The 23,397-nt window shown below is 53.2% G+C and overlaps 9 protein-coding genes across 9 annotated transcripts; 5 read left to right on the top strand and 4 right to left on the bottom strand.

Moving 5' to 3' along the window:
• Nucleotides 1–155: 155 nt before the first annotated feature.
• On the bottom strand, nucleotides 156–1,339 carry J4E92_003511 (uncharacterized protein; the record flags this gene model as incomplete). Its single annotated transcript, XM_051494908.1, has 3 exons — nucleotides 156–1,118; nucleotides 1,172–1,282; nucleotides 1,331–1,339. 3 exons carry the CDS (start codon nucleotides 1,337–1,339, stop codon nucleotides 156–158), a joined length of 1,083 nt encoding a protein of 360 aa, XP_051355201.1.
• Nucleotides 1,340–2,501: 1,162 nt separating this feature from the next.
• Nucleotides 2,502–4,409, top strand: J4E92_003510 (uncharacterized protein; the record flags this gene model as incomplete). Its single annotated transcript, XM_051494907.1, has 2 exons — nucleotides 2,502–2,602; nucleotides 2,948–4,409. The coding sequence occupies 2 exons, from the start codon at nucleotides 2,502–2,504 to the stop codon at nucleotides 4,407–4,409; spliced, it is 1,563 nt and encodes a 520-aa protein (XP_051355200.1).
• Nucleotides 4,410–4,597: 188 nt separating this feature from the next.
• J4E92_003509 (uncharacterized protein) lies at nucleotides 4,598–7,120 on the bottom strand (the record flags this gene model as incomplete). Its single annotated transcript, XM_051494906.1, has 1 exon — nucleotides 4,598–7,120. One exon carries the CDS (start codon nucleotides 7,118–7,120, stop codon nucleotides 4,598–4,600), a length of 2,523 nt encoding a protein of 840 aa, XP_051355199.1.
• Nucleotides 7,121–7,370: 250 nt separating this feature from the next.
• J4E92_003508 (uncharacterized protein) lies at nucleotides 7,371–8,116 on the top strand (the record flags this gene model as incomplete). Its single annotated transcript, XM_051494905.1, has 2 exons — nucleotides 7,371–7,625; nucleotides 7,682–8,116. 2 exons carry the CDS (start codon nucleotides 7,371–7,373, stop codon nucleotides 8,114–8,116), a joined length of 690 nt encoding a protein of 229 aa, XP_051355198.1.
• A 512-nt stretch (nucleotides 8,117–8,628) lies between these two features.
• On the bottom strand, nucleotides 8,629–9,742 carry J4E92_003507 (uncharacterized protein; the record flags this gene model as incomplete). The annotated part of the gene is made up of 3 exons (XM_051494904.1): nucleotides 8,629–9,013; nucleotides 9,072–9,637; nucleotides 9,695–9,742. The coding sequence occupies 3 exons, from the start codon at nucleotides 9,740–9,742 to the stop codon at nucleotides 8,629–8,631; spliced, it is 999 nt and encodes a 332-aa protein (XP_051355197.1).
• Nucleotides 9,743–11,093: 1,351 nt separating this feature from the next.
• On the top strand, nucleotides 11,094–11,931 carry J4E92_003506 (uncharacterized protein; the record flags this gene model as incomplete). Its single annotated transcript, XM_051494903.1, has 2 exons — nucleotides 11,094–11,228; nucleotides 11,278–11,931. The coding sequence occupies 2 exons, from the start codon at nucleotides 11,094–11,096 to the stop codon at nucleotides 11,929–11,931; spliced, it is 789 nt and encodes a 262-aa protein (XP_051355196.1).
• Nucleotides 11,932–12,666: 735 nt separating this feature from the next.
• J4E92_003505 (uncharacterized protein) lies at nucleotides 12,667–13,585 on the top strand (the record flags this gene model as incomplete). Its single annotated transcript, XM_051494902.1, has 3 exons — nucleotides 12,667–13,122; nucleotides 13,271–13,438; nucleotides 13,490–13,585. The coding sequence occupies 3 exons, from the start codon at nucleotides 12,667–12,669 to the stop codon at nucleotides 13,583–13,585; spliced, it is 720 nt and encodes a 239-aa protein (XP_051355195.1).
• A 1,796-nt stretch (nucleotides 13,586–15,381) lies between these two features.
• J4E92_003504 (uncharacterized protein) lies at nucleotides 15,382–16,160 on the bottom strand (the record flags this gene model as incomplete). The annotated part of the gene is made up of 2 exons (XM_051494901.1): nucleotides 15,382–16,056; nucleotides 16,110–16,160. 2 exons carry the CDS (start codon nucleotides 16,158–16,160, stop codon nucleotides 15,382–15,384), a joined length of 726 nt encoding a protein of 241 aa, XP_051355194.1.
• A 936-nt stretch (nucleotides 16,161–17,096) lies between these two features.
• Nucleotides 17,097–18,464, top strand: J4E92_003503 (uncharacterized protein; the record flags this gene model as incomplete). Its single annotated transcript, XM_051494900.1, has 1 exon — nucleotides 17,097–18,464. The coding sequence occupies one exon, from the start codon at nucleotides 17,097–17,099 to the stop codon at nucleotides 18,462–18,464; it is 1,368 nt and encodes a 455-aa protein (XP_051355193.1).
• Between the last annotated feature and the right edge of the window lie 4,933 nt (nucleotides 18,465–23,397).

Here is a 23,397-nt window from a genome sequence, read left to right as displayed (position 1 = left end):
AGCTGTCGCCTCCGCGCCTGCCGACAACTCGTGGTCAAACGTGCTTGGGCTCTGGGCATGGAAGAAGGACAACAAGACGGAAGCCGCGCCTGCGACTACGGCTAGCAGTGTTGAGAATACCAAAAGTAAGCCCTGAAGGCTACTGTGAATGGCTTTCAGAGGTTCAGTCTACGCTCAAGATCGACCCATCGTCCCCGCCGCAACGGGTCCAGACGCTTCAGCTCGTCTAGCCACGACCTCATATCCCTTGTTGTAAACAACCCGGTCCCAGCATCTACCTCCAGATACGCCTCTGCAAGCCCGAGCAGCGCCTCATATATCCACTTGCAATCCGCCTCGTCCTCCAATATCTCCCTGATGTACTCCATCTCGTGCTCGTAGTACTTCTGCCGCTCGCCGTTGGTCAGGTCCTGGACGACAAGCGCATCCGGTGGACATGACGGAGACAGTATTGAGAGGAGGTATTGGTGATAGAACCATATGGACTGATCGAAGGGATCGGTGTTTATGGCTTCGCATATCAGGGCTAGTTCCGAGGCGAGGAATACACGGCGCGCCTGTCCGTCTGCGTTGCGCTCGCGGAGGATCTTGGGGATAAGCTGGCTACGGTTGTGCCAAGCGGAGAAGTTGGAGAGATTGGTTTTGATCATCTTGGTCGTGTACTCGAACTCAGATTCTGAGAGGCTCTTCGGTGCTGTCCCTGATGCGGGAATGTCTTCGGATGCGGTTAGACGCTCAATCTGCGACACCACAAATCGCCTGTAGCCCCAAGCATGGAAGTTGCGGCTGTCTGCGTGTAGCATCTTGTTTATGAGTTGTAATTCTCCTGACCAGAGCTTACGTGCTGCATCCGCGCCCATCAGCGCTTCGCCTTCGCGCAACAGCCAGTTTCTGTGGTTCCATATCCAATAGCACTTGGGAAACTTTCGTAATAGCGCAAACGTGAGCTGCAGGTCGCCCTGTAGGAGTTCGTCTGGTGATTGTTTGGGGGTGTCTGCGGTCACCAGAGCCATCAAGACGCGTCTTCGGTGATTCCATATTGTGTAGTACTCGGGATTCTCGTTCAAGAGTTTCGTGACCAGGCCCAGGACTTCGATAGTATATTGCTTTTCGGCAACCTGCGGAGCGGGTGTCAGCGGAATCCAATGGAAGCTTCCTCTGATTGCATTACCTTCGTGTTCACCAGATCCGCCAAATCTCTGTAGTCTGTGATCTGTTGTAGCTCCTTCTGCCGCGCTTCTTCTGAGCGAACGACTGGGCCAGACCCGCGTGATATACCGTGCTGGACACGTCAGCAAGGACCCGTGGAGCGATCAGGAAGTCAACTTACGCTTGCCATATGTTTCTGCGCTGTCTCAGAGGCTTCAGCGTTGCTTCCTCGAGTTGCAGCCTCGGCGGAATGTTGCCCCACTACACGCGTGGAGCCCCTGCCCCTCCGTCATCCCTCGCGGAAGGTTGCCGTCACCACTAGCCGCATCTGCCAACCCTATATATGCTTCAGACATCCTAAGAAACCTCAGCAGCCATTGCTATTACTAACCCAGCAGCAATAACACCGGGACATCAGGCAGCACCCGGTCTCCGGCCTCCTAGCTCCTCTCCTTCAGACGGCTTCACATGCGCTGAAGCTCACAGCTCAGTCCTCCAGTCCACTCATCTTGACACAAGTTGTTCCAACATGAGCGACACTGGCGACGAAGCATCTCCATCTCGGTCCGGCTATCTCACACCGCCGCTGTCTCCTACGAAGACTGTCAGTACCGAAGGCTGGGCATCACCTCGGACGCCGCAGTCTCCGCGCAAAAGTCGCAGCTGCCTCTTCTTCAGGGATATCGACAGCGGCTTTACCAGTCATTGCTCAACCCCATTGTCTTCTCCTAGGAAGTTCAAGTCCAAATTTCTCTCTCGTCTTGAAGCGCTGTCAATTCCAGACCTGAGTCCGACTAATCTCGTAATTGTGCCGATACCTTGCGACCTCAACCCGCTCCGAGATGGATCCTCTTCCAGCAAGCGAAGACGCAGCAATCGCAGTTCCTCGGACAGCATAGTTGAAAGTGCAAGCCGCGCTGCATCTCCCTCATTGATTACAACAGATACAGTCACTACATTCGAAAGGCCTAATCTACCGCACTTACGCTGCATTGACATCTCCGCTGACGACAGTTCTCCACCCACCAAGCTTCGCCGTCTTCCCTTGCGCTATTCCAGCTCTCCTCTCAGATCCAGTCAATGGCAAGCACGAGGTGGCCTACTAGCATCACCTCGTCAAACCCAAACAAGTACGCCAGATCGTTTTATCGCTTGCCGCCGACCACCCACTATTACACGAGAAAGCTTCGAGCTCAACAGCCCTGCGGAGCGTCGGAACAAGGAACAGAATACCAACCGCGGTACACGCACAGGTGCAGATGCTTTCAGCCGTCGACTGCGCAGGAGTGGCCGTATGAATGAGGAACTACGCGGCCTCAGGGAGGCACACTCTGTAGTCTCAGGCCGGGCAAATGCAAACAGAAGAAACGTCAACTTCAGACAAACCCCTCTACCTCTGGGTACTCGCCAGATCAGCGCTGGCGCTGTCTGGAATGTTGGTGGGCCTTCTGCTGTGAGTGACACGGTAATAGCAGTCTCCACTGGCAGAGGTAGAATGCTTGGAAGTGGAACGAACGCGCCATTGTACAAATCTGCTTTCCTGAACCGAGCAGACCCCGATGCCGAACTTGAAGCCTACGAAAGACGTCTCGCACTAGCGCTCGACATCGACCCGACTGATCGCATCCTGCAACACTCATCTTCCCCAGTTTCTGCGAGCTCACCGCATAGTGGTCCTGCATCGCAAGCAAAACATGTTTGGCGAGACGGAGCTTGGATCAGGGACGGAGTCGTTTCGAGTTTGTCTTCATTTGCCACGGACTCCAAGTGTTATTTTGCTGCTAATCTGAGATTCAAGGTCCCCGTCAAACACCACCAAAGCGAAGACCAGTGCCAATCTTACCCTTTCGATATGTTCTTCTGCTTACCGTTGCTTCTCAATACTGACCTCGCTCACAGTTCTCGATGCCCCTAACCTCCGCGACGACTACTACTGTACCCTACTCGCATATTCCTACACCTCCAAGTGTCTGGCTGTCGGCCTAGGAAACTTTGTTCATCTCTGGTCTGAGAGAAACGGTGTCAACACGCCAGATTCGCTGAACGCCGTGCCGCCAAACGGTCCTGCAGATGTTCAGCACGTCACCTCCTTGGACTTTTCCTCTGCAGCAGGGGGTCAAGCGATCCTTGCCGTGGGACGAGCCGATGGCCGCATCTTGCTATGGAGCCCACTGGATGCTGAGCCACGATTTGATGCAACACAACCCAAGCCTGTATCGTGTGTATCCTGGAGACCGACAGTTGTGCAACGCCCCTCTCTCCGAGATAGGGCAATGACTGTATCTACTGAGGAGTTGCTCATTGGGGACGAAGTCGGTCACATATACTTTTACAGTGTGGAGTGGCCTTCGGAGACACACAGTGAACTCTTCGGTTGGACTGGCGCCATGACCCTGCTGGCTCGACTTTCAATCCACAGCCAACAGATCTGTGGCCTAGCATGGTCGTCTGACGGTGAACTTTTCGCGAGTGGGGGGAACGACAACAACTGCAATCTTTTCGAAACGAAGAAAGTGCTCCGATCGAACCCTGCAAGCGAAAACACAGCAGCCATTTTGGACGTCCGCGAAGGCCCACGTGGCGAATCTATCTACACCGTGACAAATCGTAGCAACAACGCCGTCCTACATCTCGCGCAATCAGCCGCAAAACACACATGGACGCTCAACGCCGCCGTCAAAGCCATGGCCTTTTGCCCCTGGCAGCGCGGACTTCTCGCCGTCGGCGGCGGCTCAAATGACCGCTGCATCCACTTCTACCACACCCGCTCCGGCACTTGTCTTGCGACCATCGACTGCGCCGCTCAAATCACTAGCCTCATCTGGTCCCAGACACGTCGCGAGATTGCGGCAACATTCGGCTTCGCACAACCCGAACACCCCTACCGCGTCGCCGTTTTCGCCTGGCCTAGTTGCGAACAAGTCGTTGCCGTTCCGTGGTACGATGAGAATCGCGCGTTGTGTGCAGTTGCTTACCCGGGCGGTCCCACCAGCGGTCCGCAGACAGATGACGATCGTGATGGGGGGAGGGCGAGAGGTGAAGACGGAGTGTGGTCGCGGAGAGGTGTTGAGGAAGGCTGTATTGTCGTGGCGGCGAGTGATATGGCGATTCGGTTCCATGAGATATGGAGTGATCGACGGGGTAGTATGGGCGCAGGCGGCTTGCTGGGTGGTGGCTCGATGGGCTTGTTAGGTGGGAGTGATATCCTTGAGGGGCCTTATGCTGGCGGTATTGAAAGGCAGGGCACGATTATCAGGTAGGTAAGGTGAGGTAAGGTAAGTCTTCAGGGAATGGACGGGAATATAGGTTGAGATGAGCAGACTTGTTCCTAGTCTGGGAATCAAAAGTTTTGGTTCTGAATTACAATCGAGGTCTGCTCCAGTCTGTTACTATTGACCAGTCTTCGCAAATTGCACAAGCTGCAACCTGTACTCTTCTTTTCATTCCGTCATCTCGAATTCCACGACCTCGGCTTACGGTATAAAGCTTTCATCCGCGTTGCCTTCATTTTCGCCGTCTTAACGGGGTAAACGCTAATCTTCGGTCCTACATCTCTAGGAGCCCTCTTCCCCGGCTCTCTGACCGCCAAAGCATCAAATTCCGGGTCCCTACTAAACATCGAAGTGTCCCCTTTTTCGCGGTTGCTCAGGATCTCGTCCGAGGCTTCTCTCCTTATCCTTCTCTCCTCCTCCTCCTCCTCTTCTTCTCGGCTCCTCTCCCATTCCTCCATGCCATCTCTCATCATCTCTGTCTCCTTCTTCTCCATCCTCTCCTTCTTTTCTTGGGCGTTCCTCTTCCATTTCCACATGTCTTCTTTAAACGACCTTTTCTGCTCCTCGTCTTGCTTTTCCCTCATCCATTCCTCCATGTCTTCTTTCACCGATCTCTCCGTGTTCTGTTGTTCACCGCTATCACCTTGGAGCGCCGTCTTCCTCTCCACTCTCTCCCCCATATGTTCATCCATATCATCGGTATCCGTCCTCTCCGTTCTCCCCCAACTCTCCACCCTCTTTCTTGCCTGCTCCGTAACGCGGGCGGAGATTGCCCTTTCCACATGCTCCCATCTCAACTTCCCGCCCGCTGTAACCTTCTGTGCACGAGTTCTACTTTTCTGGACCATAGATTTCTTCGCCTTCTCGCTAGCCTTCTCGGCTGAACGCCTTTGGATCAGGGAGTTGATTTGTATGTCACGGTGTGCTCTGAGGACAGCTTCGAGAAGGTTGGAGTTTTGTTCCGTGGTGTCCATGATCTTTTCATCGTGCAGCAGTCCGGTGAGTTCGGAGTGTAGGCCTTGGATGGCGAGTGTGAGGGCATCTTCTTCTTTGGGTGTTTCCCGCAGGTCGCGACGCTTCCTGTGCGGGTCGGGGAGGGGTCTGTAAACTAGGATGGGGACTTCGGGCTCCTCTTTCTGCTCGTTTTCTTCAATCTGCTCTAGAGTCGGTTGTTGGCTTATGATTTGGTCCATGTCCGATTCTTGCTGCTTTGCACGTGCGACGTCTTCTTCGAAGAGGTGGGATGAATCTTTACCGCGGTTCTCCAGAACGAAAGCTAGCCCAAGAGAGTGTCGGCCGTTACTACCATAGGTGGTATTGGTTTCAGTAGTGTCTTCCCTCAGTTCCGTCTCCCCAAATTTGTCAGCCCAGAATACATTTCCTTCGAGCAGCCTCTTCGCGGTTCTGTATACCGTACCACTGGCGGGGATGAGCTTGTTCCTTGGATCCATTGTGGCGTTGACCTGCAGTCGACCACTTGCGTGACCTATGGTGATGGCGCCCTCCATCAAAGGCTCAGGAGCAAGCATCTGCTCGACAACTGTTCCGGGAATGCGCGCCGCGACGGCTGTCGTCAATGCAGCAGTCAAAGGAATGGCTCGATGAGGCTGTGTGTCTGAGAGAAAACGTACGACAATGTCCATCTGTGATGCCTTGAGAGTCTTCCCTGACAGGACGGGGTGCGCAGATGATTGTGATACGATGCCGATCTTGGGAACGGTACGAGGGACCTCATCCTCTGTAGATGCGATACCCATGACAACGGCAGCGGCTTTGCGAATGCTTTCAAGCAAAGCAAGCTTTTCCTGAAGATTGTTGAAGTCGTCGGGTAGGATAGTACCATCCACTCCGACATCGTCTGCTCGGACGAAGATCGCTGGGTTCGCGCCATCTATGCACGATACTCTGTAGCCCCCAATGTTGTCCACTCTCCTGCCAGTAGGTAGCACTCTGCCAGTTTTGCTGCCGTATGGACGTTTGAAATCCAATCTGATCTTTGAGCCTTTTCCGGTAACGCCGTCAATGCTGTAGTCACCCGCGACAGCAGCTTGCGCTCCAATGACTTCGAAGGTAGAGTCGAGCAGCTTTCCAGTGTTGGTGTTCCGTATCTTGACTGTGACCTCTCCGTCTCCCTGGGCGTATACCCTTGATGGGAGAAGACCGGCGTTATAAGCATAAGGGCCAATTGCACTGCTCATGTTTCCACAGTTGCCTGCGACGTCAACTTCATTGTCTTCAATGCCCAAGCCGACGAATGTGTAATCAATGTCCAACTTTGGCTCATCCCCGGCCAATCCCGCCTCTTCCAGAGCCTCTGCAGCCTGTATAGCCTGCGAACTTTTACGAGCTGCATCAATACCACCAAAGCCTGTTCGAAATCGAGTGGCTCTCTCGGGCAAAGCCACTCTCCTCCCGTAGGGTTCTACGAGACATATCTTACTCAGACTCGATATGCCCGCACCCATGCCGTCAAGTTGCCGCCCATAGGGATCACCACTCCCCATGATCTGGCGGAATATGGTCGGCCATCTTGCGCGCTCTTTAGGCAAGGCTTGCGGCTGTAGGATTACGCCTCGTGATGTTCCCCCACGGTAATAGGCCGCCTCGATAGGTTTCTGGACTGTCGCAGACGGCGGAACGACGTCATGTCGCGAGACAAAAGAGCGTATACGCAGAGAGAAGACTGGCGAAGGACGCATCACGCATCATGGCATTGACTTGTCGAGATGCATGCCAAAGGCGTATGCGATCGCCGGATGGCAAATTGTTCGGAAAGGATCCGCCTCGGAACGGAAAGAATTGGACCCTGATGGAAGCACAGGCATTCGTCACTCACAGCTCCGAATTTTTCCTCGAACGTCTGCATCATCATCGCATCCACCTGAGCTGCACTATCGCCTTCGCATAAACCTTGCATCCTCTGCTTCATTCCACATTTCATACCACACAATGTTGCAAAGAACCATCTTCCGCGCCTCAAGACAGCAGGCTGCCCGCTCAATACGGCCTTTTGCGCCACTACGTCAACAATCACCCATCACACGAGCAGTCGCGACGCCCGCTATCCGGTGGTACTCAGATGCTGCACCAGCAAAGGAGGGCGAGGCTGCCGAGAAGAAGGAGGATGCGCCCGCAGAGAACAATGAGGCGACGCAACTGAAGGAGCAGCTAGAGAAGAAGGACAGGGAAATTGTCGACTTGAAGGTATGCTTCAATGCTGCCTAAATGCATGACAACAGCAGACTGACATGGCTCCACAGGACAAGTATCTCCGCTCAGTCGCCGACTTCCGCAACCTCCAAGAGCGCACCCAGCGCGAAATCAAGGCCGCTAAAGACTTCGCCATCCAGCGCTTCGCCCGCGACCTCGTAGAGTCCGTCGACAACCTCGACCGCGCCCTTGGCACCGTGCCAGAAGAGAAGCTCAAGGGGGATAACACCGACCTCATTGCCCTGCACGACGGCATCAAGATGACCGACACCATCCTCATTAACACGCTGAAGAAGCACGGCTTGGAGCGATTCGACCCCAGCGAGGCGGCCGAGAAGTTCGACCCCAACATTCACGAGGCGGTCTTCCAGGCGCCGCAGCCGGACAAGGAGGACGGAACTTGTTTCCACACACAGCAGAAGGGCTTCAAGCTCAACGGCCGGACACTGCGACCGGCCAAGGTTGGCGTTGTAAAGAACGCTTAAACTCGACATTATTAGAAGCAATATGAGCTTCATTCTACGCGCACCAGGACCTCTGTCGCTGCCGCCACGATCTTCTTCGCATATGTATGACTACTTCGGTTCGGCTCCATTGTAAGGTTGGCTGCTTTGATCTGGCACGGTACATTGGGGGCATGGCGTTTTCGTGACCATTCACGAGGTACATTTGTGTACATATATTCCCCTCTCAGACGCATCTTGGAAAAGTTGAAGCAAGCATGATGACGAAATGGCTTTGCGTATATTGTAATATTAGATATGACGAACCATGAGCAAAAGAAGGCAGCCCAAAGGGCTAGCAGAGATATCAATGCCATTCGCATCAACTCAGTTCCGATAGCGATTCGCAAAATGTCTTTGTTTTAGTGTCAGATGCCAATATGTGAAGAAGGACTGCGTTTCTTTTGAGCAGTCTTGCAGTCTGTTGACGCCCACACCTTTTAGAACGCCAGGCCCATGCAATGTTGTACACCCAAACACGCCACTCTCTTCGTCTACCAATTGGACTGCCCGTAAGGCGTAGCTCCATATGGCGTAGTTCCTCCTTGTGCTGCACCGCCCCACGAGCTCGCTCCTCCGTATCCGCCTCCTCCAACAGGGGTATATCCACCCGCATCACCGTATCCAGCACCGTTCAGTGTTGGACTCTGCGCGCCGCCAAAGTCCTCCGGGCCTCCAACGCCGCCAGATAATTCTTTGATGATCTCGGCGAGTTTGCGTTGCAGGATGGCGATGCCTTGAGTAACGATTTCATCGGGTTCGAGACCGCCGACTGTTTCGACGTCGTAGAAGAAGCGTGATGGGGCAGCGTCGAAGTTGAAGGGTTCGTCGGGGTTGGGAGGTCCACCGTCGAGATTTATGCGGGCTTCGTCTTTGGGCCTGGAGAACTGTTAGAGACGTGCTGCTGCACAATGCTTAGATGGTTTAGATAACATACCACTCCTTGTCCGCGTCCTCCTCGTGCCAGTAGTCCAAGTGATGCAGCTTATTCGCCGGATCGTACTCGAAGCCGATGGCTGCACTAGGCGCCCATTTCGCGTGTTCCTTTGCGATACCCTTCTTCGCGATGCACTTCATATTGATCGCCTGGCCTCTCCTCAACTTAACGATGCAACTGCCCGTCTCTTCTGAATCAGTGATGACCGGCTTCCCCAATTCTTCGTTTGGTGCCCGAGACTCAATGACCAGATCCCGCGCGTACACCTTCATAATCTCGCTGCCTGTGCATTTCGCGTTGAGGGTGAGAACGACGGCGCAATTGTCGCAGTAGCCTTCGCAGTCGCAGTCGCGCGAGTACAGCAGCTCTTCTACGCCTTTGGAGCACAGAGGAATGAGGCCGAGACGGTGGCAGACGAACTCGTCGGCGAGGACGGATGTGTTGTCGAACACTTCTACGACGTCGATGGCTAGGGTGGGAATCTCGGCGAGCATCACACGGCGGAGCGAGTTTGCGGTTTCGAGATTGAAGTTCTGGACGATGAAGTTGGCGCGCTGGCTGTCGGCCTACGCATAGCTGGGTTAGCTCGACGTGTCCTGGGGCAGACGGAGCGGGCGGTGTACCTGGAGGAAGCGCACGTTGATTGCGCCGCCATCTGGGTCGTAGTCCATCGCGTCGTCGTTTCAGGGAGGAGAGGGCTGTGTGCTTGCGAGGCTCGTGATGGAGCCGAGGTACTAGGGCGACTGGATTCGGAGGCGGAGAGAGACGTGTTGGCGTGTGTGGGGTGTGCTGGCTAGGGTCGTCGTCCTGATGGAGATTCTTTGAGGTGAGTCTGGGAGCGAAGCAGCCTAGCGTCCAGGTGTGGCGCATGCATCTACGCCACATCTAGAACCAGCCACACCATTGACAGTGGCATCGTCATACGGGTCAGCAGCTGGCGAGATTACGCCGAGTGTAGAATTGCATGCAGGGTCACATAGACCAAGATTAATGGTTGGATGACGTCTGAGTTCTATGCTTAAGAGTTACTAGGGAAACCGTAGATTTCGCAAAGGCGGAGTCGTCATAGCATCACCTGCAGCTACCGTCTCGTGCGTTGCTTGTACACACCAAACAGGAGACATGTACAACGGTTGTGCGCATCAAGACTTGTGGATGCGCCCGGCGTACGCGGAGCTCGAGACAGTCACGAGACAAGCATGGCCTTTGATCAGCCTTGCAGTTGAACGCATGAGACATTTTCCATGGGCCAAGCCTGACTTGAGCATCACAACAAAACCCAAACATGAAGGGTACTATTGGCCGACAAAGAACCTCAAGCGCAAAGCGCCTATGGCTGTGTTGCGACATGAGCCGACCGAGTTGAACAGTTGTCCTTGCCGTATCGCATGCCTATGGCAGACGGACAATAAACGAGTCTGCCGCCGAGTGATGACCTATTACATGCCCAGTCGGACGAGATAAGGCCTTGATGGTATTGCATGCATGCTGTGTAGTCCTAACATGGATAAGCCGGACACTAACAGTGGACTCGGTGCTTGAACAGTCAGTAAAGGATGTTCTGTGGAACCAGCGAGACACTGGTAGATGTTTCTTTCGTGGACATGAGGCTGAGTGGCAGGCGACTATGCATCAGCGAGGCTGAGGCTTCTCCTTTTCTCTGCGTCTCGTGCTATCGTCAGTTGAATCCATCATTGACGCGTCCGCCGAGGTCCGGAGACCTCCAGCAGCACAGTGCGTTGGGGAGCAATAGGGCGGGGCAGTGCAATGGTGCCCAGGAAATGGCGCGAAAGAAGCAGAGACATGGGACATGGACGCGGGAAATGGCATGGCCGGAGTCTGGCCTTGGCGGATTGAGGCGGAGCAACCGTCGCTGCTTGCGTGCGGGCGCTGCAACGACCAACCGCTGAAGGCGAACTTTGATATAAGACACACGCTGTCGGTCTCTTGCCCTCCAACTCACCACAGCAACTCAACCAACAGACCACAGTATATCTTTGCGCAACATAAATGATCGCAAACATGCAGGCTACTCTACCTCCATCACCAATGCGCTCCCGCGCGTCATCGGGAAGCAAGTCGCCACTTTCTCTCGACCTCTCAGACCTCCCACCGCTCGTCGAGCCATCACCTCCTTCAAACACACTCATCATAACCGTGAGTATTCCTCACTTTAAAATTAAGAGCACAAACTAACAGCGTTCAGAATCTTCTCGCACCCGAGATCTTCTCACTATCAACCCTCACCGAGATCCGCGAAACCGTAGACAAATATGCGAAAGTACACACATGGGCGCCGCTCAAGTCTTTCCGTCGCATCGTAGTATCCTTCTTCGACGTCGACTCTGCGATCCAGGTCCGACAAGCCCTTGATGGCGAACAGCTCATGGGCTACCGCATCCGCGTATACTTCGGCGTAAACACACCCATGAACCCCTCAGACCAGCACCTCGCCCTCCCAAAGTCCGACCGACTATTCTTCATCTCGCCGCCGCCCTCTCCACCTATGGGCTGGGAAATGAAGGAAGAGGATGCGCCAAACAAGATTGTACACCCAGAAGACCTTGCGGCTGCGCTGGCACGGTTACATGCAAACCACGAGGCGACTTCGCCTACGACCGACCACGGCGGCCCATCCATCACAAGAAGGCGAACTGGCAGCACCACTGTTGTCTACCACCCCGAAGACCACGGTGACTCACCCAACCTTCCAGCCATATCCGTCGAAGACACAACAGAGACACCTGAGCCGTTGACACCCATCGATGCGATGGAGGGCGTCGAGGGCCCGATCGCATCGCAGAAGGCGCAGGGCATAGCAGTGAGCACATCAAGGCCGCCGGTCGAGCTCATGCACTAGACGGTTGTACAGACTTCACCTCGTTTCTTTCCTTCTGTTTTCAAAAAGCATCATCTGCTCATATGACATTGCGAGTGCATGGTTCCGGCGTTGGTGGTTCACCTCTTGGGATGACTCGATTTCGAGTTAGGAATGATAACATGTGTATTAAGGACAGTGGGGATACCTTTGGTAGGACTTTGGTTGCGATGAGTCTAATGGGTATGGCATAGTATGATATCCCGTTCGAATAGCGCAAATACGTTGAAGCACAACTTTACTTCGCCTGCTCCAGTCTGTTTCGTGAACGTGTGTATACAGTGTCAATCAGGATTGCGAAGCCAGAGCCCGCCCGGCATTGCGACGCCAGAACTCTGGCAATGCAATGCAAGTGTTGATTAAGGACTCCATCTCTCTGCTTCTTCGCTATGAACTGCTTGTGTACCCGCGTAGAGCTCAGCATGACACAATGTACTGTAAACTCCAACCTCGCATAACGAGAGTTTCTGAGTACAAAAGCACGAGGATGTGAAAACGTCCACATCCGGTGGGGCGCATCATGTTGTTGGTCGCAGTTGCCCGCGGGCCGTACCTGAAAGTCGCGCTAGCACGTGATGATCTCCATTCCGATTAGCGCGCACTACGAAGCGAAGGCCCATTTCGATAATTCTAATTTCGCAGGCCACGACCCCGACAACACCACGACAATCTACTAACGTTGCAGCTTCCACACGCCGTCGAGACGCCGCAGTCAAGATGAAGCTCAACATCTCATACCCCAACAATGGCACCCAGAAGCTGATCGAGGTCGACGATGAGCGCAAGCTCCGCGTCTTCATGGAGCGCCGCATGGGTCAGGAAGTCCCCGCCGACAGCATCGGCGACGAGTTCAAGGGATACATCGTCAAGATCACCGGCGGTAACGACAAGCAAGGTTTCCCGATGAAGCAGGGTGTCATGCACCCAACCCGTGTCCGCCTCCTGCTCTCCGACGGCCACTCCTGCTACCGCCCTCGCCGCACTGGTGAGCGCAAGAGGAAGTCCGTCCGTGGATGCATCGTCGGCATGGACCTCTCCGTCCTTGCTCTCAGCATCGTCAAGAAGGGCGACGAGGACATTCCCGGCCTGACCGACATTGTCCACCCCAAGCGCCTCGGTCCCAAGCGCGCCACCAAGATCCGCCGCTTCTTCGGTCTCAGCAAGGAAGATGATGTGAGTTCTCTCATAGCTTCTTCGCCAATCCTGCTTCGCATAGCGGATTGAGTCTCGCTCATCCTGCTACAAGCAGCGCATTGAGTCTGAGCAACAAGAAGTGAGCTAGAAAGTTTGAAGGTTTGAGTACTAATCATTGCGTGTGTAGGTCCGCAAGTTCGTCATTCGCCGTGAAGTCGTCCCCAAGAAGGAGGGCGCAAAGCCCTACACCAAGGCCCCCAAGATCCAGCGTCTTGTTACTCCTCAGCGTCTCCAGCACAAGCGCCACAGGCTCGCACTCAAGCGCCGTCGCGCGGAGGCTTCCAAGGATGCTGCCGTACGTTCATACCATCCACTACAAGACGCACAAAGGCTAATGATACTGCAGAACGAGTACGCTCAGATCCTTTCCAAGCGCATCAACGACGCCAAGGCCGCACACGAGGAGGCCCGCAAGAGGAGGGCGTCTTCCATGAAGCACTAGAGCGTTATCATGAGTTCATGATTGGGTCGTGGAATGATTACATTGGCGTCGGCACGAAAATAACGGTGTGGGCTCCTGTATCTGAATGAAAACTTCGGGCATTCTAGGGAATAGGCGCTTCTCATACCACTGACTGCTTAAGGCAGTTGTCTCAATAAACAATTGCATCACTTCACGACCGCTCCACAACCTTCATGTCCGACATGTCTCTTGCTGGTACACCTTCATATACTGCGCATCTGTCAACTGACAAACGTATCTCGCCGACCTACCTGACCTTGCTGATCATGGCAGCTCCATTCTCAACGTTTCCTCACCGCGCGTACCTCTTGCAACCCTTCCAGCTCATGGTGTGCCAAGCCCTTGCTTGAGCCTTTGCATGCTCACCGGATCTCCTGCACGCCATATGTCTATCCTTTTGTGCCTTGTATACACCCTCGTCGATATACGAAGCGCCTGACTATGGTGAAGTTTGTCCATCGAAGACGTTCTAGTTCTGAACAAACGACGTGTCCTATTTGTCCTAGCAATCCCGGCCCAACGCATGTGTACATATATTCAGCAGCCTCCTCCTCCCAACACTCAGCCCTTCGCCAAGATAACCTTCTTGATTTCATCCAAGATGATCATGGCCTCCCAGTCTATGCATCACGGCGTCGAGCATAGACGCGCTTTCATCCACATCCTCGGTCCGCGACACTCAGGCCTTGAAGAGATATGCGACGGCCTGCTTGATTCAGACAAAATCGAGCATCTGACACGCACGTACATCAGGGATACCTGCCAGCATTTCCAGACATCAAATAGCAAAGAAAGTTTTGATGACATCACTTCTGGCAGTCCGGTGTACAGTAAGTACCTAGACGACGAAAGGCTTCGAATACCTGACCAAGGACTTGTCGTCCTGGTTAAGAGAGACCTAATTAGCGCCATGGAGAGATGGGCGACTAAACATGGGGAGCTCAATACAGATGGGCAAAGGGAACAGGATAGAGAGCTCAACTTCCGAAATGTCGGACGCATGATAAGCAGCTTCGTGAAGAAGCTGCTGCAGTCAGAACAAGCTCGGATACAAAAGGCGAGAGGAAAAGCTTGGGCGGCATATCTTGAAGAACGGACGACGGCTGAGAGGACTTTTGCGCAGATGGGGACGCAGCTAGATACGGTATCATTGGAAGTTGATGGAAGCGATGCGATCGCCGCTGTTGAGAAGATCTGTGAGAAATGGAAGACAATGCAGAATGAGTATGGGGATGCTTAGTCGTACTTCGGCCGGGGAGTGATTAAGGATAGAAAGTGAGGTACTGAAGCAGATGAACTTCATCATCGTAATCTGTGTATCAATAATAGCAGTCTTACTATGTCTACAGCGTTGTGTTATTTCTTGTGAAGCAGGCAGAGTGTTGCGTCTTTCGGAACGGATGAATTCTTCAAACCCCTCAACGTCTATGCTACACACTTCTGGTCGATCTGGGTGAATACAGATTCTGCAGTGATGAGCTGATAGATGGAATTGACGTACGGTCAAGTCGGGTTTGGCGTGTCTAGATCGCTTGAAGGTATGGCAGCGTATCAACAAGCATTGGTACTGGGATGTGTACTTTTTGATATTTTCTAAGGTATATGCACATCGGTCGTATGTATATACAAGCCGACCAACGCATCCAAGCCTAGTCTATAATGTCGCGCCGCGCAATGCTGTCAGCGCCAAACGCCCGCCCATGTGGTATCATTCGCCTCATCGCATACCCAATATTGCACAAAGCACATGCGCGTCTTTCCCATCTTCCTCTCGTCTATTCCAACTTTTTCAACTGCCTGTAAACCTTCTTATGTTGCTCCAAAAACAAGAACGTGAGCACGGTGTGCGGGCCAACGCGAATGAAGCTCGGCACCCAGCCCTTAAACATCCAGCGGAATCCTTCTGCTCTCATAGTATCCGAGACGGTCTTCACTAGTCCTACACTCTCACTGGAGCTCATGACTTTGGTTTTGATGACATCTACCGGCGAGCATATCGTTGTAGCTACAAATCCAGCCAAAAATGATGCTGAGAAATGTGTTGCGAGGTTGTCTTGCAGCGGCGTGTAGTTCAGCAGCACGCGCTTGAATCCGTCGTATGTTGCCAACTGTCCAACTGTCATGAGCACAGCTCTTGACGAGTTGGGCCAGACGCCTTTCCATAGACTTGCTACTCCTTCTTCCCGCGACATTCGTATTATCCCATCAATCGCGTTCTTGTATCCTCTCCGCTTTTCTTTCGGTAGTGCGGCATCGTGCTGCATCCGTACGTTCAAGATGTCTCCTGGGTTACCGGCGAATCCTCCGAGGAATCCTGATATGGAAGCCATGCCTACGAGCGTGAGGAACGAGGGTTTCGTGTCGGCGGTCGTCATGCGGTCTTTGAGGGCTTCGTAGACACCGAAGCGTGTCATGCTATATGTCCCTTGGCGGAGCTGGGCTGCGGAAATCTATCGTTGCATTAGACGGGTCCAATTGGAATTGAATAGATAAGACGACTTACGCCCTTGTACAGTCCCAATGCGCCATCAGTCTTTATAACATGCTTGAACATTTGCATCATGTTCAACTTAACGCCAGATATCGTTTGTGTTTGTAACCGGACCTGATTTTATGAGTATACACAAATTGGCGCACGCGACAGTCGATAAAGCTACCTTGACTACTCAAACTATCAGCCACTACCCAGTGTTGCGCACAAAGCGGTACAAAGCTTACCAAGATCCAGAGGATGTGTAAAGAAAGTCGCAAAACAACTTGCGCTTCCACCAAACCAGAACGGATAGCGTATTGGCGTCTTCTTGAGAGGCTTCACATCTTCGCTCTTCCGTAGCTCAGGCACGCTCACGGGCTTCTTGACGTCCGCCATGTTGAAGGTGAAAGTCCGCGCAGCAACAGCATGTGTAGCTGGCAGGGACAGGGAAGCTGTAGCCTTAAAAGTAAGGAAGCCCGTAAAGCTTCGGTGGTAGTTGAGGGACCGAGAATTCGGCACGCGCGGACGTCATCGGCAAAACGTGCTGCTTCCGGATTTAAGCTCGGAGCTGGCGGGCTGGGCTTGGCGGCCCGCGTGGTTTTGAGGTCGCGAAGGTAACGGCGAATTTCATCATCAAAGATGCGAATACCACTTTCTTCTGCGGCGCTTTGCCGTCAATTAGGTCGAAATGTCCTATTTCGAGTACCACGGAGCTCAGTGTCGCCCTGGTCGTGGCGGCAAGCGGTGAGATATAATTCTTCTGGTGAGTTTGCCGTCATGTGACGCGGCTCGCGGCTTTCCATATCGCAGCGACCGTACTACTCCGGCGTTGAGCGAGTCTCAGAAGATGCAGAGGAGGAATATTCCTCTATTCCACTATCGTCTTGATGGTGTTGAGCTGCAAATCCGCGTACTTGGGACGACGAAGAAGTTTCAGAGTGTGGTATCTAAGTTCTCATAGGAGCATTCCCGAAAGAAGTGCAGATAGAAGGACGAACGTATCAGACCGATGAATGGATGAACACACCCTCAACTATTCTCGACGCTATACCAAGACGCCTTCATCTGCAACCAGATCACCCTCTGACCATCACGCGAAAACTCATCGAATCACGCTTTCCGGGTTACAAGACCCATAACGCCCTTTTTCCTATTGTCACCACCGGTCAAAATTTCGATTCTCTCGGCTTTCCATTAGATCACATAGGTCGAAGCAGGACGGACACGTACTACATAAACAAGGAAACCGTACTACGAACACACACCTCGGCTCATCAAGCCGATACTTTCCGCAACAATGAGAGCGAGGGCTATCTCATCAGTGCTGACGTATACCGACGAGATGCCATCGACAGAAGCCACTATCCTGTTTTCCATCAGATGGAGGGAGCCAGGACTTGGGACCGTCAGCAAGCAGAAAAAGAAGGCAAGACACTTGCGCAGGTCATCTGGGATGATGTGGAGAAGATTCCCAAGCACGATGTTGCAGTCGAAGACCCAAACCCTCTATTCCACGCCGAGCGTAACCCACTTCAAACAGGACATTCGGCAGAAGAAGCAGAAGCCATGGCTGCACACCTGAAACGAAGTCTTGAGGATATGGTGGTCACGATCTTTAATGCTGCAAAGGGTGCTGCAGATACTGCCACGTCAGACGAGCCACTGAAGGTACGCTGGGTGGAGGCCTACTTCCCCTTCACATCACCCTCTTGGGAACTGGAAGTCTTCTGGCAAGGTGACTGGCTCGAAGTGCTCGGCTGCGGCATCGTGTCACAGCCCATCCTGAACAATGCCTCGGTTCCCAATCGTGTAGGGTGGGCTTTTGGCATAGGTCTCGAACGCATAGCCATGTTGCTTTACTCCATCCCGGACATACGTCTGTTTTGGTCAAAGGACTCTCGCTTCTTATCGCAGTTCAGCGAGCAGAAAGCTATTCGTCGATTCGAGCCTTTTAGCAAACACCCTGCATGTTTCAAGGACGTGAGTTTCTGGTTGAAGAGTAGCTCGAACGCCGCAGGTGGCGCTGCATCTATTCATCCGGCTGCAGGAGGCGTGACTAACAGTTCATCCACGACATCCCCTACTCCATCCTCTGCTCCTACAACTCCATCTGGCACGCCAATCCCACCAGCAGCCCCGGCGCCATCATCCTCCAGCTTCCACGAGAACGATGTGATGGAAATCGCGCGAGAGGTCTGCGGTGATCTTGTGGAGGATGTGCGTCTAACGGATGAATTCGTGCATCCAAAGACTGGGCGCAAGAGCATGTGCTACCGCCTCAACTACCGCAGCTTGGAACGCACACTCACAAATAAGGAGACTAATGAGCTGCATGAGCGGATGAAAGGCATGCTTGTGGAGAGGCTGGGCGTTGAACTAAGGTAGCGTTGGCTGGCCATGTGGTAAGATAGGACGGCGAAAGCCGTACGAGTTCGCCATGTCCTATTCAGAAAAGGAGGAAAGGAGTATAGTCTGGTGGCGGTGGTGGCGGTAAAACGGTACGGGAGTCAGGCCGCCACGCAAAAAGAACACATAGGAGATGTCATGAAAATAGCATATCCACGTGAAGAGACGGGATTTCGTGATCTCGATCGGAATGTGGGGAAAATCGTCAGAGTGACATTGAGGGTGTGATAAAGAACGGAACGGAGCGAACGGACGACTGCCGAATGCAGGTGTGGGTGTTTGTGTGTGTAAGAGAGGAAACTAATGTCGGCTATCGATCCCTTCAATCCTAACGGCGATGTCCACTGCATGATGTGGTTTCTGGGTGGCCAGACTGTCTGAGCATGCAGGACATCACACCCTCGAAACTCTAAACACGACGATATCTGCCGTACGGATTGCCTGACATGCAAAGTGGAGGAGTGGGCGGCGCTTGCATGCTTGCGTATCTCCTGGACGCCTCTTGGAAGCCGGCAACTCACGATGTACAATATGCTGTAACGATAGTCGTAGTTCTAAATCAAACGCAACTCTACCATACTACAGTCTCTATTATTACACACTCAAATCACTGGTACTCGGTACTTCTAGGTCCCAGACTCGGTACCTCCCTGCTGCACCTCCGTTTCTTGTCGACCGCAAGCCTCATGCACAGCACCCCGCAAAAATTCCGATTAAGGAAGGAGTAAAAAACAAGTTACACAAGGTACCGTGCAGGAAAATCCTGTTTCCACACGCGAGCAGTCTGAACGTCTTTGAGAACAGCACTAACGCCTGATGTTGACAATGCAGCAAGAAAAAAAAGTTGGCATCACGTCAGCAAAATGCGCGTCTCAGGTTCTGTAATTGTTGGTCGCCCTATATGCGGCTGTGTTATAGTTTGCAGTTGGTGGTGGCCAAGTTCACCGGCGTGTCCTGCAGGTCGCAAGCTGGTGGGGCAAAGGACCCTGTTTTCCCTCAGACCAACACCAATTTTCGACGCGGGTATGCGCCGTTCAAACTTACACGCTCGAGACGCATGCGATAAGACGTGACTTGCAGTTCGCAGCGGCATCCCAAGTAGGCAAACCCAAAATCATCACGGACCCTGCGCCTTGCTTGCTTACCTGGGAACGCGCTTGTTGTTAGGTTGGCTAGACTAGCCCATAGATCAAAGCACGACATTGCCTTTGGCGTCTAAGTTTGGCGCAGGTTTGGTGTAGGTTTAGCCTGGCTGGCGAGCGGAGGGTCCCCTAAACTCCGACGAGGCTAGAAGAGACGTCGAAGGAGGCTTCTAGCTGCCGTTCTTCCAAGGGCTACCTGGAGGCACTTCCGTCGCAAAGAAAGATGGGTGTTGCGAATGTTGGCTAAGGATTTGGAAGCTTTTTCGGGGTTTTGCGCAGGGGCTGATGTGGCGTGGGCGGAAGTGCTGGTGCGATTCTGCTGTTACTTTTGCGCCTCAGGCTTCCATGCGTCTTCGAGAAGCCCTTATTTTGGAAGCTTTGGACGAGTGAGCTCTGTTTGCTTGCTTTGTGGAAGGTAAGCCTTCTGGTGCTTTCTTTCTTTACATACTGTTATTACCTCCTACGCGTGTAATTCGTCGTGTTGATGTCAAATTCGAGGAATGTTGAAGTCTGTGTTGAGGCGCCTGGCTGATGTTCTCGAATTCATTGTTCTGTGCCACATGTATACATCGCCGTTATATCATAGCAGGGACTTCCTATGCCATCGTCGTACACATTAATAGCCGGTGCGAACAAGCAACTGCCGACCTCGCAGGTAGCGAAGGATCACATCTGCTGTGCGATGTAGCATTTCTCAACGGCTGTTGCAGCATGTTGACGATCATCTCATATGCATGGCAACTCGTCCCCGGGTACTCGTCCCGTAACAATCCCCCACAAACATCAAAATAGCCACACGCTATGGGCTGAGCACGATGGGAAGAAGTTGTTCTTGGAGAAGATCGAGATCGAATTCAGATCGACGATTGTTGAGTAACGGCGAGTGGTTGATTTTTGCTTTTCGGTATCAGGAGTTTGGTGTCTGGGCAACGGCCAGCTGCAAGGATGTAAACTCTCGTAACGTTTGAGTATCAAAGTAAGAGCTGGAGAATTGTTCTCGCCGTACACGAAAGCTGTACTACCTTGATGCCTGCTGTGCTACCATATGACAGTACAATATGTTGCAACAAAGATAACGTTAATGAAGCGGATGAGGTTTGAAACGAGGTGACGGTGAGTCGTATTTAGCCAGCTTGTGTGTGATAGAGGTCCCATTTGAGCCGCATCAACTCGGCACGTTATGGCGGTGGTTAAGTGTATGATTCGAGTGGGGCCATGAGAGCATTGAAGTCATTTCCTTATCGAAGCGGCATTGGAACACGGACGTGTTGTGCTTGACGTTGCGCCATATCCGCAATGCTCAATAGAGGCATCGGAGATGATGTTGGTAGTGATGCGCAATAGCAGTGCGCTACTAAGAACAGATCATAACGGTTCATGGTATGCTCTGAATCTGCACCTAATAGCTTAGTACGATACATAACCCGGCGGGATTGATCATCATATAACTGCGAAAACGATACCTGCGTTCGGCGCAAGATAACAAGGCTATGGCGAGCAGTTCCCTTGAATTGTTTGAACGGAAGAAGGCCCTGTGCGTTTCCCTTCTTGGTGATCAGGCGAAGTGTGCCGACTCCCGCGCCTTGGATAATGGAGTGGCGCTTTTTTTCTCGAACCGATCGGAACCGGCACATAACAATCAGAACGAACGCACGCATTTTCGACGTGATGTCATGATATATGGGGAACGGCCTATTTCTCACATGTGCAGCGGGTTGATTCCTTCAACGCCCGATCGACTGGTGCTGTAGCAGCTGTACGCGAGATGATCTACTCGTAGGTAACGGACCAATATTGACTGCACGATGAGCACCGTTCGCTGCCTGCGAACCAACCGAACGTGATGATATGCAGCCTGCACTCGAACAGTCAGTCAAGAGCCAGGGTGCGATGGAGCCAAGACGTCCCCTTTCGGGGAAGATGGGCCAGGCGAAAGTATGAACAGCAAGACGAACCGCACACCAAAGTGCTTTTGATAAGGAACAGGCAAGACGGTAACCGCATGTGGTGCAAATCGGACGATATTGACTCTGCGAAAAAAGTTGGTGGCTCTCGTGCAGCAATCCCTTGCTGAGACTGGCCCGTTCACTGCGTCGCTTGGCGTGAAGTCGGAAAGCACTTGCATGCAGTCGGTGCGCGAAGGCCGAAATTGAGTAGCGCAACGTACCCAGCTATAGTTATATGCATATTGACGTGACGAGGCATCACCTTTGGAGAGAGCACCGTCACTATCATCCCTATAGTCAGATAGGGAGGAAGATGAGCGCACATGTCTTTCGCATAATGTTTCGTGGGGGTCGACGCTCGGCTGTGGTGTGTGATAACTAGCCACCGCACGGATACCAGAGTGAAACGGCGTAGTAGGCTCGGGAGAAAGAGGCAGATGCGGCACTGCACGTGTTGTGTTGAAGCTTTTGTGGTCCGCAGCGGACGGGAATCGCAGACAAAGTGCAAAGCGGGTCTTTCAGATTCGCTTTCGTGCTCGCATCAATGTCGGCGTGAAGGGACGCAAGTCACGGTGCTGCTCGCGTAGGCGTATGAAGAAGGAAGAACTAGGCATGGGCACTAGTATGGCGCAAAGTTAAAAGATGGAGAGACAGTGTCAGGGACCCACGGCAGCTTGGGCCAGGAATCTACCTGATCCCACGCAACCGTCGAGCGGAACCGGCAAGTGACAAACCACAGACCGAATTAGTACCAGACGTACGCTAGACGTGACTCTCTTCCATCAATCCTTCACCGAACGATGTTTTTGGACGTTCTCCGTGGGCAATTAAGCGACGGATTGCGGCCCCCGCCTATAGCTGCTGTGTGGGAGATTGGGGCTCGATTTGTCGAAGAGTCGCTGAGATGACAGTACAAGTGATGTGAGGGGTCACTGACCTGAGATCATCGTCGTCGTCTCGAGTGTTGGCTAAGAGGGTGCCCAAACATGGGCTTCGGTGGAATATGCCGTCTCGCTCACGGTATTTGGCCGTCGTGGAGTGGAGCGGAAGCCCTTGCCAGGGCGGCGTTGAAGGGTCGCACCAACGCGCGCAATAAGCTTTGAGCGTCATCGTCTAGAAAAGCTCGTAGTTTTGACGAGTCGAGCGGGTGCAGCTGTGCCGTGATGACCCTGTTTCCGGCCCAGGGATGCCACGAGGCCGCTTCCGCAGCCAATGGCGCCCCCCTGCTAGTTCTAAACGTTCGCTTGCATCTGCCCTGTTCCTGAGGCGCTCCTGCCTCCCTCTCCCCGAACTCACTGACACCAACGTCTTCGCCGCGTGCCGGCCAGAGGCGCGCCGCTGCACAACCTCATCTGAACTGCGACCGAGTCCAATGCACTACGCCAGCACGGGGCACATGTTTTCTTCTCAACAACATGCACATCACTGGTGCTCCGTACCTCGCCACCAGGGCCATTATTCAGTCGCCAGCGACCGTTTAGCTGCGTCGCCCTGTTCGCAGCTGGTGGGCCGGCTTTCCTACCGCTTTGGTGCAGTCCACCGGCATTGATAAACCGCCTGGCATATGAGCAGCCGGTCCGCAAGGCGACGATAGATGATGATAGTCGATTAACTGCATCAGGTCCGTTTTCGCTGGCGCTAGACATGTTCACCTGATGCTTCAGTCGCGCGCTGCTACTCGCCTCCACACTATGCTGCAGATCAACATGTTGCAGCCAAAAGGCACCGTCCGTCGCAACCATGCGCTGTGCTCGATGCTAAGGGTGGTGCCGCGCTGTCCATCGTGCAGATCACCCTAGGCATTAATTGCGTGATGATATAGCC

Source organism: Alternaria infectoria (genome assembly GCF_024043175.1).
Source record: "Alternaria infectoria strain BMP 0036 chromosome Unknown scaffold_4, whole genome shotgun sequence".
NCBI classification, from domain to species: Eukaryota; Fungi; Ascomycota; class Dothideomycetes; order Pleosporales; family Pleosporaceae; genus Alternaria; species Alternaria infectoria.
Note: the sequence above shows the minus strand (reverse complement) of the source record. Positions and strands in the feature narration are given on the sequence as shown.